This window comes from Mauremys mutica, chromosome 4, assembly GCF_020497125.1.
Source record: "Mauremys mutica isolate MM-2020 ecotype Southern chromosome 4, ASM2049712v1, whole genome shotgun sequence".
Taxonomy (NCBI): domain Eukaryota; kingdom Metazoa; phylum Chordata; order Testudines; family Geoemydidae; genus Mauremys; species Mauremys mutica.
The window spans coordinates 71,511,468-71,525,329 of NC_059075.1; the positions used below are offsets into that span (position 1 = coordinate 71,511,468).

The window sequence follows — 13,862 nt, forward strand, 5'->3', positions numbered from 1 at the left end:
TTTCTCTTACACTAAATGCTCAGCATGCTATTTTCCAGGATGGATTGATATAAATCAAGACAGTTTAAATTTCCAAGTGGAAAGCCTCAATTAAAATAATCAATTTTAATAAACTTTTCCATTTGTACTTAAGTTAATTTCTAAATAAAGTTGCAGTCTCATTGGTTGGTATAACCATTAAAAAGTTGATTTACAACTAAGCAGAGCCTTTACACTAGATTTATTGAATCTTTTTGCTAACTAGAAAGGTACACTGTAGTTATATACGTTTATTATTTTCAGATTCTTATCAGTTGTACACTTTTAATAGCTTAGAAAATGGTGAATGATTCTTATTTACTAGATATTAACTTTTTGCTTATGATTTGTCATGTTGCATCAGGATGGTAACTGGAATTTAATTAAACATGCAAAACAGCATATAACATTTTTTTTTTATTAAAGAAAGCAACCTTAAATGTTTTGGATGCACAAATTGCTCTTATCAAAATGTGTTTCATATTTACAACTAGGAACGAGGGATTAAATGTAGTCAGTGAATTAAACTGATTATTTCAGGTCAGGCTGGGAAAATTTTCAACTATGCCTAAGAGAATGTGATTGGAGCTTAAGTTCCTACTCTCCTATGTCTCTTGAATATGAGACAACAGTCTCCCAAGTTACTAGTAAATCTCATCCCCTCCCTCCTTGTTTTTATTCAGAGGCTGGAAGAGCAAGACAGGTTTTTTCTGATTTTTCAATTCTTATCGATTACTCAATTTTAAATTAATTAGTTCAAATGGAGAAAAAATTCTTTCTGTGCCTTCAGAAGAGGTTACTGCTGTCAAAAGCTGGTTTAGCACTTAAAAAACACTTGTTTCATGTGCTTAGCTAATGCTTAGCTTAGACTTCCACCAGTTCGGTGGTGTGACCTTCTTTAAAATATTAGCAAACATGCATGCTTGAATGGTTCACCTCCAACCCTGCAATTTATTATGGTTGGCCTGATTGATGGGTGATTATTAGATGCACATGTCCTAGCAGCAGCATCTTCAGCAGTTAGGCCTCTAACTTGGTACTTTGGTTTGAGAATATTAATGAGAAGATGAGATGGAGTAAATGCTTGATCAAGCGTTTAAATTTGCTGCAGGGCAGAGGTAGGGAACCTATGGCACGCGTGGCGATTTTCAGTAGCACTCACACTGCCCGGGTCCTGGCCATTGGTCCAGGGGGCTCTGCATTTTAATTTAATTTTAAATGAAGCTTCTTAAACATTTAAAAACCTTATTTACTTTACATACAACAATAGTTATAGACTTATAGAAAGAGACCTTCTAAAAATGTTAAAATGTATTATTGGCATATGAAACCTTAAATTAGAGTGAATAAATGAAGACTTGGCACACCACTTCTGAAAGGCTGCCGATCCCTGTTGCAGGGTATTTCTGTCTTTAGTGTCTTGAAGTTTTTTCAAATTTTCAACAGCATCATCAGTACAGCAGCAATCTTTCTGAATTTTGTCCATGACTCTGGAAATAGGTTTAGTATATTCAGCATATTTTCTACATTTCTCCTTAGTCTAATGTTGACTACTTTGGCTGTGGTAGTTCCATCTCTGTCATGATTTCCTTTACAAATTGTCATCAGAATAGGCCAGTTCTTAATAAATAGCTTGAAACAATTAACCACTGAATACCATTGTACATCTTGGGGGAGAATTGGTTTGTATCCTTCTGCTGTCTTTAGTGATGCTGAAGCAAAGTGATTGTTGCAGAAGTATTTTGCTATTTCAGCATTATTTTCCTTTATTCCTGGAGTTGTACTTAAGTCTTTGGCTAAAAGACTAATCAAATTAATACCTCACCCATATGTTGTAAGTTTCAGGTTCTCTGCATTATTTTTGTCTATTTTTTTTCCTCATCTTTGCTACATTTGCAGCATTGTATGTGACAAAGCTATGCAATTGACACTTGAATTTTTGTTCACAGTTTGTTACAGCTTTTATTGCTATTTCTTTTATGCATTCTGTTGTATTGGGGGCGGGAGGCGGGATTTCCTGATGTATCAGTTGTTTCTGTAAAATAGTAAGCCCTATCTTCTGTTGTCACACAAGCACATATTACTGGATTATTGTTCACATTGTTCCACCCATCAAGACTCAGAGTAACAAATTTTACATCAATATCTTTTTGTACACTGTTCAATTTCCTTCTCATACTCTGTTAGTCTATAAGGTGCCACAGGATTCTTTGCTGCTTTTACAGATCCAGACTAACAGGGCTACCCCTCTGATACTTCTCATTACACTGTATCCAGCTACTGTCTAGCAATGTCTGCTCTGCCAAGTGGAGTGCAGCTTGGTCGTAATGATTGAACCATGTCAGTGAAATGTTTGTTCTGAACAAGACGAAAGGTAGAACTTGTTGCATAAGTCAACTGAGCAATCTATGGAGTTCTGCTGGAATTTGCTGGTTCTGATTACAAAGTTATCCATGGTTTTACTGGATGATTATATTGGTAATTTACTGTCTGAGATATGTTTGGTTGCATATGAAATACTAGACATTGCAGATGTTGGCTGTTCATAACACCATACATCTAAGCTGACTCCTGAAGCAAAATGGTGTGTATGTTTTTATTTAAAAAAAAAAAAAAGTCACTGTTAATCATTGAGTATTACTCAGCGTACTGCTTTAAAAAAAATGAGATTGTAAATGAAAGATTCCTCCTGCTGCATCTGTTTGTACCACTGTTAAAATGATATTTTTATTATAGACCCAGTTTTATAAGGAAAATAATTATTAAATTATAAGGATAATTTAAGTCCATTTAAACCCTTGTCTTCTAGCAACATATCAAACAACTCGGGGGGGAAAAACCCACATTTTTAAATGTTAAAACTCATAAATGCCTAATAAAACGTGACTTTTAAATAGGAAATCTCCAGCTAGGATATTTTATTATTGCTGGACTTCTGACATGATTTTTTATTGTTCAATATAACAGTAAAATGTAATTGATAAATACTCCCACAACAAACTAACATACCAATTATATTTTGAACACAAACATTTTGAAAATATAAGCAATACACCCAAAACGCACATTTATTATTCTAATCTGTTATTTATTAGCATAGTAAGACACAGTAGGCAGGCCATAAGAATGATGCAAAAATAAGCTTACTAGTAGGTTGATACAAATTGTTCAGACATGTTACACTACTGTATTTTTTTATTTAACCATGAAGATGGAGGCAGTTGAGAAATTAAAGGATTTCTGTTTGTGTCTGTCTAGTAGATATTGAAGGAGACAGTTACTTGAAGTTCCAGAAGCAAGGGCTATTATTTACTGGGTAGATCAGTCAGTACTCTCCAGCTCATGGAAAGACAGGTTTCCATGGTGGCTGGAGTCATAAATATTCCTAATTTGAGAACTGAGGCAATCAGAGCTCAGGTAGGAAGAAGCTATAAAATAGGAGTCTGAGACCATCCAGGTGAGCTAAGTGATGATCCTGATAAGATACATGATGGTGTTTCCTGGAGTGAGAGGCCAGATTCCAGTGACTGTGATGACTTTGCCAGTCTCTTGTACTCAGTAATACAGTCCCTGGGTCTCCCATGGGATCTTAATATAGTACATGACCTACTGTGCCATATTTGTAAAGCTTGATCTCAAAAGTTAGAAAGAATCAGAGGAAAAGCATCTATGTATATATAGAAAACCAGACTTTAATGCAAAGTTTTTGATAAAGGCTCATGGTGTCAGCATATTTAATTTTTATTTTATTTTTATTTAAATGTTTCAAGAGATTATAATAAATTGAAGCCTTAACATATTTTGTATTAAATTCAGATTTCTTTTTAAACAGATTTATTTTAAAAAAGAAAACTTACTATAACTTAAATAACAAAACAAACAAAAAAAACAATTTTTAGCCATCCTACTATTTGTCTGTTCATATTTCTCTAAATCACATCTCCAGATGCTTGTATCCAGGGGTGCTGGAACAATTCGTATAGTGAGGGTGCTGAGAGCCATTGAATCAAACTAAACCCTGCATATGATGGAAATCACTACAAGCCAGGTGGTGTGGCAACACCTCTGGTTCCAGCACCTATGCTTCTATTGTGACATAAACAAATTTCTATAGATTCACTGTAGCATAATCCTACAGTGTTAGAAAATTATTAGGGCTGTCAATCACAGTTGACTCACGCCGTTAACTCAAAAAAAAATCACACTTTAAAAATTAATCATAGTTTTAATCACACTGTTAAACAATAGAATACCAATTGAAATTTATTAAGTATTTGGTTGTTTTTCTACATTTTCACGTGTATTGTATTTTGTGTTGTAATTGAAATCAAACTTTATATTTTTATTACAAATATTTGCACTGTAAAAATGATAAAGAAAATAAATAGTATTTTTCAGTTCACCTCATACAAGTACTGTAGTGCAATCTCTTTGTTGTGAAAGTGCAATTTACAAATGTAGAGGTTTTTTTGTTACATAACTGTACTCAAAAACAAAACAATGTAAAATTTCAGAGCCTACAAGTCCACTCAGTCCTACTTCTTGTTCAGCCAGTCGCTAAGACAAACAAGTTTGTTTGCATTTACAGGAGATAACGCTGCCCTCTTCTTCTTTACAATGTCACCAATGTCAACAGGTATTTGCATGGCACTTTTGTAGCCAGCATTGCAAGATATTTACGTGCCAGATATGCTAAACATTTGTATGCCCCTTCATGCTTCGGCTGCCATTTCAGAGGACATGCTTTCCTGCTGATGATGCTCGTTAAAAAAAGCATTCATTAAATTTGTGACTGAACTTCTTGGGGGAGAATTGTATGTCCCCTGTTCTGTTTTACCCACATTCTGCCATGTATTTCATATTATAGCCGTCTCGGATGATGACCCAGCACATGTTGTTCATTTTAATTCACTGCTGTTTTCACAAAACGCAAAGAAGGTACCTATGTGAGATTTCTAAAGATAGCTACAGCACTCGATCCAAGGTTTAAGAATCTGAATTGCCGTCCAAAATCTGAGAGGGACGAGGTGTGGAGCATGCTTTCAGAAGTCTTAAAAGAGCAACACTCTGATGTGGAAACTACAGAACCCGAATCACCAAAAAAGAAAATCAACCTTCTGCTGGTGGCATCTGACTCAGATAATGAAAATGAGCATGGGTTGGGCCGCACTGCTTTGGATGGTTATCAAGCAGAACCTGTCCTCAGCATGGACACATGTCCACTGTAATGGTGGTTGAAGCATGAAGGGACACATGACTCTTTAGCGCATCTGGTACGTAAATACCTTGCGACGCCAGCTACAACAGTGCCATCAGAACCCTTGTTCTCACTTTCAGGTAACATTGTAAACAAGAGGCAGGCAGCATTATCTCCTGCAAGTATAAACAAACTTGTTTGAGCGAGCAAGAAGTAGGACTGAGTGGACTTGCAGTCTCTAAAATTTTACATTATTTTATTTTTGGATTCAGTTTTTTTGTACATAATTCTACATTTGTAAGTTCAACTTTCATGATAGAGATTGCATTACAGTATTTGTATTAGGTTAATTGAAAAATACTATTTCTTTCATTTTTTTACAGTGCAAATACTTGTAATCAAAAATAAAGTGAGCACTGTACACTTTGTATTCTGTGTAATTGAAATCAATGTATTTGAAAATGTAGAAAGCAACAACAAATATTTAAATAAATGGTATTTTATTGTTTAAAAAAAATTAATTGCCATTAATCGCACTGTTAATCACTTGACAGCCCTAAAAATTATTGTTGATGTAGAGCACTGTTGTGCTCTGCACTGGAGAAATGTCAATGGAAACTGTTCCTTGCCTTGAGAAGTTTACAATCTAAAATCTAGAAATCAGTTAATTCAGATCTAAGTAGACTCAGAGAGATTAGCTGATATCATGGTGTTTTCCAGGGATACCAGCCTCTTCCTCTGGAGGCAGGAAGTGAGCGGATAAGGCAGCACTATAGATAGCAAGGCAGAATTTGATTATTTTGTTGGATACAATCCACCAAAATTGTATTAATCTTTATTTTTAAACATGTTTCCAATTTTTATGCACTCACTGAGATCTCTCTGAGTTTCCTTCAAGGAGTTTTGTGCAAGAGGCAGGCCTGATATTCCAGGCTGATCAACAATAACCTGTCCAGCATCCAGAAAATGTTTTAAAAGTGATTTGCAAATTCTCCAATCCTTAAATGCAGGAACAAGTGTGAGGCTTGAATGTGCCAATTGATGGGAATAAAATGTGAAAACAATTCTTCCAAAACAAAGTCTCCTGCTCCCATGAGAAGGAATTCAAATTCCTGGGTAGTTTTAGAATTCTTCAGACGGCATCAGGAGGAAATGATTTGGGGGCACTGATGAGTTGAGACCAGAATGGTAAAGGGCTGTGTACCTCAATCCCTGAAGTCACACCACTTAGCCTAATCTGTTTTGCCCTAACATTTTCCCTCCTTCTTCCAAACTGTCTCCTAGGATTCATTCTGATCTTCTGATTGTGTGTATGTCTGTATTTGTTTCTTTGTTCTGCTAAGGTTATTCCTAACTTGTGCTGATTTCAGATAATGAAGAGCGAGGTGCTGAGAGTTACCCATGAGCTGCAGGCCATGAAAGATAAGATCAAAGAGAATAGTGAGAAGATCAAAGTGAACAAAACCCTGCCTTATCTCGTTTCCAATGTCATTGAGGTGAGTGTTGTGCCCTTTTGGAGTAATGTTAGGAGCGATACCTTATTGGGAGCACAGCTTTTAATTTTAAGAGGTGCCTTTGCTAATTGGGGGTGGAGGGTCAGTGGCTGGAGCAGAGGACTGTGTGTAGTGAATCAATCTAAGTTGGGACCAGTGACTTCCTCTTTTTGTTTCCCAATCTTTAAAATGGAAACAGTTAGCAGATATTGATGTGTAAGGCCTGGTCTACACACACTTTTTGTACTGATTTAGCTATTCTGATTAGGGGGTGTAATTTTTCAACTGAAATAGTTAGTGGTACAACACCCTAGTGTAGGTGCAGTTCCATCAGTATAAAAGTGATTATACTGAGGGCTGGCCTACACTAGGAAGTTAAGCTAACCAAGCTACATCTCTCAGGGGTGTGAAAAATTCACTCCTTGAGAGATCTCATTAGGCCAACCTAAGCCATGGTGTAAACAGCACTAGGTCAACGGAAGAATTCTTCAGTCAACCCTACCTATCACCTCTCGAAGGTAGATTTACTACGCAACAGAAGAATTCCTTCTGTTGTTGCAGCAATTGTCTACACTGAAGCACTACAGCGGTGCAGCTTACTCCTGGGCGAATTCTGTGCCACTGCACATGCACAGAAGTTATATCCCCCACAGATTTCTTTGCTTCCCCACAGAAAAATGACTTTCTGAGTGGGAAGCAAAGGGAAGCCATGAGTGGTCATGTGCTCCTCCCCAGCAGTATGTTTTGGGTGTCCAGGGCAGCCAGGAGAGAGGTAAATCACGGGAAGGGGGGCGGGTCTGGGGAAGATCCCGCTGGTGGCTCCTACCCTGTGCCTGGCTCAGCTGCTAGTCCCGGCTAGGCTGGGGAGGACAGGACTTTGTCTTCCCCTGCACGGCATCCGGGGCAGGGTCAGACCCACCCCCAGTTTTCTCCCCCAGCTTCAGGAAGTTCTGCAAGCCCTGCCCTCCTCCCTACCCCCCACTTCCTGCACCCATTGCTCCTCAGCTGCAGAAGGAAGGATCCCTGTACCTGGAGCTGCTCCCCGATCCGCCCAATCCCCATGCATCCTGACCCTCCCACCGAGCATCCAACCCCCCACACACACACTCTGGACCACTCCGAACCCCACTCCCCCAGGATCTGGACCCTCCCATGTAGCCCCCCCAGCCTGCTTAGCCCCAACCACTTTCACCTGAACCTCCCTGCAGAGTTCCATTACCGTTGCACCCAGAACCCCCCAGCAAGCCCTTGTACATCCAGATCTCTTCCCCACACACACACACTCCCCACAACTGGATCCACTGAGCCGCCCGCACCGAAATTGCCCTGCACAGACAGAACCCTCTCAACCCACATCTGGATCCCTCCACACTTGGATCCTGCCTTGCTGAGCCTGCCTGCCCACACCTGGTTCACTGGCACAGAGGGGCAGGGCCCTGGGGTTTTTCTGTGGCAGGCCCAGTCCTTGCACTGTGGCAGGATTATGTGCAGCCTCACTGCTGAGTCCAGGGGGGGTAGGAGCTGCACAGTGATCTCTCACCTCTGTGCAGCCAGTGGCCTGTGCTCCCCAGTGCCATGCTAGAGCCTCCACATTTATTTGACAAATTTTGCTAAATTTTTAAATTTTTGGCGCAGAATGCCCTCAGGAGTAGTGGCGGTACTATTCTGCTATAATGTTTCTAGTTAGTCATACCCTGATGTAGCTTATTCCCCTTCTCTTATGGAAATAAGCTATAATGATATAAGCATTTGTATATTGCTGTAACTGCATCCACTTTAGGGAGGTTATCACTTCAACTATATCTGTTCAATTTTTGTGAATAGATGAACACTAAGGGGAATGTCATTGACCTAGCCTTAAGTTTCTCTGAAGTTCCTTGCAGTCTTCTATAATTTTATTTCATCTGTGGATTTTGCCACCTTTCTGCTCACCTACTTTTCCAGATCAATATTAAATAAAACTGGTCCTTGTATGGTACCTTGTGGATTCCCTGTTAACCTTTTTGCTTTGAAGAATCTGATAATTTATTCCTGCTCTTCTGTTTTCTCCATTATTTCAACCCTCACAGTTCAAAAACTGAGTCAGATGCCCGAAGACGTATTAAATCCATGTTTTTGTCTTGTGATTTTTGGACTCCTCCTGCCCAACTACAATTCTGTCCCTTTAGCCGTTTTCTCATTCACAAGAGTATTTTGACCTACTTAGTTTCCTTAGTAGACTGTTGTGAGTGACTTTGTCAAAGCCTTTTTAGAGTCCAAATAAATTATATCATCTGCTTTTCCTTTATCTGTAATTTTTTGACATGCTCAAAAAATTCTAATAGATTAGTGAGGCACAATTTTATTTTCCAGTAGTTGTGCTAGTTTGTATCTGTCTTTCTCAGTGTTTCATAATTCTTTAATATTGTTTCAACCAATTTATGTGATACCAGTATTGGTTTATTATACTGGAATGGGGAGGGTGCCTAGCACCCCTAGCCACCACTCCTGTTCCCCAGGATTTTGCAGTGCCTTCCCCTGTGCTGTTGCCTTGTTGCTATGACAGGGAGCTCTGATACTCAGGAAGCTCTAAATTCTCCCAGAGGATTTAATTACAAGCATAATTCTACCATTGGTGGATGATGGTAGACAGTGGGATGTTTAGTTTCCACTGCTTTGTGTGATTTTGAGCTAAGAACCCAATATCAGAAGCCTTGAGATGTGATCCAGGGGTGGGATGGTTAGACTGGCCTGATTCTGCTTCTAATGATATCTTTTCTTCTGGTCTTCAGCTACTGGATGTTGACCCCAATGACCAGGAAGAGGATGGAGCAAATATTGATCTAGATTCCCAGAGGAAGGGCAAGTGTGCTGTGATTAAAACCTCCACTCGCCAGGTGAGAGCCATGAAGCTGTGTAGGTGTGGGGAGTGCTGGTAGGGGATCCAGCCCTGTTTGGTTGCTGTGCTTACATTGATTACTTTCCCCACAGACATATTTCCTGCCCGTGATCGGGTTAGTTGATGCAGAGAAGCTAAAGCCTGGAGACCTAGTGGTGAGTGGTTGCAATGTAACTGGCAAATACTGATCACATGGTGTTAGCCAGGAAATCTAGTATTTGGCTGGCTTAGTTTCTCATGAGGAAATGATCTAAGCAGATTTTTTTATAAGGCCTTGTTTGGACAAGGATTTAATGGTGAGATATTAGCATGTGTTAACTAATGCATTTGAAAAGTCTAGTGTAGACAAGTATCAGAGGGGTAGCCGTGTTAGTCTGGATCTGTAAAAGCAACAAAGAATCCTGTGGCACCTTATAGACGTCTGTTAGTCTATAAGGTGCCACAGGATTCTTTGTTGCTAGTGTAGACAAAGCACACTGGGCCAGATTTACAAAGGCATTTAGCTGCCTAAGTATGCAGTTAGATGCCTAACTCCCATTTAAATCAATGGGACTTAAGCACATAGCCTGCTTAATTGGCACTAAGGTGCCTATGTGCATTTTTAAGCACCCAAATACCTTGATAAACCCCTTGCCTTTGTCATGTCAAGTTAAAGCCTAGACTCCTTACTAGTCTTTAACTCATCCAGACATTAAGAACCCGTCATGTCACAGAACTTGATCATATTTTTTTCTTTTTTTTTTTTTTTTACTGAGTCCTGATGCATGAGCTGTTTACCTCTATAATATCCTGACCTGGTGTATCATCTGTAGGTGAACTATCTTCCTTAGTTGTTGCCTGAACGGGCTTTATCAGAAACTTTTCAGTCTAAGTTATTGCCTTTGTGTTTGCAGGGTGTGAACAAGGACTCTTACTTGATCCTGGAGACTCTACCTACTGAATATGACTCACGAGTGAAAGCCATGGAGGTGGATGAGAGGCCCACAGAGCAGTACAGCGACATTGGGGGGCTGGATAAACAGATCCAAGAGGTGACAAGCGGAGGAAGAATGGTCTAGTGGTTAGTCAGGGAATCCCACTTTTAATTTCCTGCTCCTCCACAAACTTTCTGTGTGACCCTGGGCAAGACACTTAGTCTCTCCGTGTCTCTGATCCCCATATATATAGTCAGGATAATAGCACTTCCTTACCTCATAGGAGTGTTGTGAGGATAAACACATTAAAAATTGTGAGGCACTCAGATACTATGAGTAATGGGGTCATAGAAGTACTTTAGAATCCAGTCTGTGAATAACATGATCCCTACAGGTAGATTTTCCCCTGCATTTGAGTTTGGAATTGAGGCAGGCTGGATCCACGGGGTGGGAGGTTAGGGATTCTAGCTTAAGGACTGGATTAGCATCAGGAGTAGAGTTTCTGATGGAAAAAGTTTTATTTTCTTAATGTTTTTCTGTCCTTGCAGCTGGTGGAGGCCATTGTGCTGCCAATGAATCATAAGGAGAAGTTTGAAAACCTGGGTATCCAGCCCCCCAAAGGAGTGCTTATGTATGGGCCACCTGGAACAGGGAAGACCCTCTTAGCTAGAGCATGTGCTGCCCAGACAAAGGTAAGAGGGATTGAGTGCACAGACCTGCCCCACTAACAGAATTCCCCTAGGGCAGAGGTTCCCAAACTTTTCTTATTGCGTATCCCCTTCCAGATGTACCAGCTGACTGTGTACCCCTACCCTTCTCATCACTGATACTTTGTGTGTTCTTCTTAACATTACCTTTCTTTAGCCATATTTCACTCTTATGTACAGATATAGTGTGACATATACCACGAGAAAAAAACCCTGACCAAGTTATAAGCTCAGTTAGGCTAGACAGTTGCTGGGCAACTGAACCCGCGCTATACGGTGATTGGAGGTGAGGAGTCTGGATGTCAGCATCTCTGTGTATCTGTATTCTCATTGGTACATCTTGAAGTAAATTAACTACTGTATTTTATATAACAAATTCCCACTGAGTTTTAAAGCTTCGTCTGAGTAGCCTATTATGAAAATGCAATAAATAAAATAATAAAATCCACGATTACACAATTTCTCCCGCGTACCCCCCTAGTAATGCCTCATGTACCACAGTGTGGGAACCCCGGCTCTAGGTTTAGGCGTGATAGGCTCCAACCTGTGCTGTGAAGAGAGCAGAGAGTTGGGGCAATGTGGGTGAAGGAGCTGTGTAACTGACTTGTTCTCTACCCTCCAGGCAACATTCTTGAAGCTGGCTGGCCCACAGCTGGTGCAGATGTTCATCGGAGATGGAGCCAAGCTGGTGCGAGATGCCTTTGCTCTGGCCAAGGAGAAAGCTCCTTCTATCATCTTCATTGATGAGCTGGATGCCATTGGCACCAAGAGGTGAGATCTGCAGGCCATGCTGTAAGAACTGGAGTGAACTCCCAGGATTGTGGGGTAGGTGGGGAGTTTTAGGGTGCTTCTCTGTCTGGGTGCAGTAAACCCAATCTAGTGGGTGGGATCATTTCAAAAGCATATTTGTTTCCTGTATGAATAATTTGATCCTTCCTGCCAGCTCAGTCTGTTGCACAGCTATTGGGGCTGGGCAGCGAGAGCCACAAGGATAAGGATCCTATTTATTACCAATAAACAGTGGTTCTACCTCAGTGCAAATCAGGATTGCCAGCACTTTTAGCAGGCACCTACTAATGCTATTAACACCTACTACGCTGGCATAGACAATATTAACCCTTTCTGGCTTGAATGCAAATGGTTTGGGCCCAGTGAGACCCAAATAATGCCCATGTACATTTTGGAAGATCAAAACATGAAAGAGGGGGAGGGAGGCTGGTGTTGGGGCAGTATAAGGGCACCTGGGGGAGTTACAGGCTTGAGCAGAGTTGACTCAGTTTCCTGTATTCCTTCTCCAGGTTTGACAGCGAGAAGGCTGGTGACCGGGAAGTGCAGAGGACCATGCTGGAGCTTCTGAACCAACTTGATGGATTCCAACCCAACACACAAGTCAAGGTAACTCTCTCCCTGCAAGAGGCAGTCCTGTTATTATCAAGCCACAGTGGGCTCTACAGGGTGGAGTTGCAAGCCCTTCATGAGGAAGGTGATCTCATGGCAGAAGGGAGCTGGTGGATCCTGCTAGGCAGGGGAGCCCAGAACAGAGTGTCTGTCCCCCGGGAGCCTCAGGCTGATATTTTTGCTCCTCTGTAGGTGATTGCTGCAACCAACCGTGTGGATATCCTGGACCCTGCTCTGCTCCGGTCTGGACGCCTAGATCGCAAAATTGAGTTCCCAATGCCCAATGAGGAGGCCAGAGCTAGGATTATGCAGATCCATTCACGCAAGATGAATGTCAGGTATGAAAGAAGTGAAGCCCAGCTCATTGAGGGACATTATGGAAAGAGTACCATAAATCTTTGTTCCTTAAGCCTGGGGCTGGAGGTGCTCCCTCCCATGTGTAGAGCTTGATGCTGGGTGCTTTAAGGACACTCCACACCTTGCTGTTCAATGGCAGTGTGGGGTTTTATGGATTTGTTTTTTGTTCTCTCTCGCAGCCCTGATGTGAATTACGAAGAGCTGGCTCGCTGTACAGATGACTTCAATGGAGCACAGTGCAAGGCCGTGTGTGTGGAAGCGGTGAGTATCACTTAACAGCCTATTTCCTGCCCCCTCAAACTTCCACAGCAGATGCTAAGAAGGTGAAAAGAGGAAAGCTTGGGGTGGAATGGAGTAATTTATGACAGGTTGATCTGGTGCTAGGCCAGTGTTCTATCCCTTAACTACTCTCTCTCTCTCGTTGGGGTAGGGGATGATCGCACTTCGGCGTGGAGCCACAGAGCTCACCCATGAGGACTACATGGAAGGAATCCTGGAGGTTCAGGCCAAGAAAAAAGCCAATCTGCAATACTATGCCTAATCTCTGCACCGCAATCAGGTATTGTGGCCTTGGCAGAATTGGACAGGCTGGAATTCGAGAGGACTGGACTGTTTGGTTATATTTTATGTGCTGGAAAAAAATAAAGCTTTTTTTCCCCCCTCCTTTAAAAAAAAAAAAAAAAAATCCTTGCCTAGATAAGGTTCATAATGCTACAACTTGAAGGGAAAATAATTCGTCCCCTCCATGAACGTGAAAGTGGCCTTGAAGTCTGTCTTGGGCTGGGACAGGCTTAAATCCTAGGGTGAGAGTAATTGCTTATGTTTTAGAGCCACTTGCTGTGGAGTAGGAGTGACAGGGAATAATAAATTTAGGGGCTGTAAATGTAATCTAAATCAACC

At 41.0% G+C, this 13,862-nt stretch overlaps 1 protein-coding gene across 3 annotated transcripts in view; it reads left to right on the forward strand.

The window, feature by feature from the left end:
• Positions 1 to 13,862, forward strand: part of PSMC3 (proteasome 26S subunit, ATPase 3) — a 42,805-nt gene that overhangs the window by 3,269 nt on the left and 25,674 nt on the right. For 2 of the 3 annotated variants that reach the window (XM_045012362.1, XM_045012361.1), the window contains exons 3-12: positions 6,586 to 6,711; positions 9,480 to 9,584; positions 9,679 to 9,741; positions 10,480 to 10,617; positions 11,049 to 11,192; positions 11,830 to 11,978; positions 12,506 to 12,602; positions 12,798 to 12,943; positions 13,142 to 13,223; positions 13,393 to 13,521. In XM_045012362.1, coding sequence (XP_044868297.1) covers positions 6,586 to 6,711; positions 9,480 to 9,584; positions 9,679 to 9,741; positions 10,480 to 10,617; positions 11,049 to 11,192; positions 11,830 to 11,978; positions 12,506 to 12,602; positions 12,798 to 12,943; positions 13,142 to 13,223; positions 13,393 to 13,503 — 1,161 coding nt within the window. In that variant the 3' untranslated portion in view covers positions 13,504 to 13,521. Of the gene's footprint in view, positions 1 to 6,585; positions 6,712 to 9,479; positions 9,585 to 9,678; positions 9,742 to 10,479; positions 10,618 to 11,048; positions 11,193 to 11,829; positions 11,979 to 12,505; positions 12,603 to 12,797; positions 12,944 to 13,141; positions 13,224 to 13,392; positions 13,630 to 13,862 lie in introns of those variants that run through there. The other variant, XM_045012360.1, reaches the window with a different exon arrangement.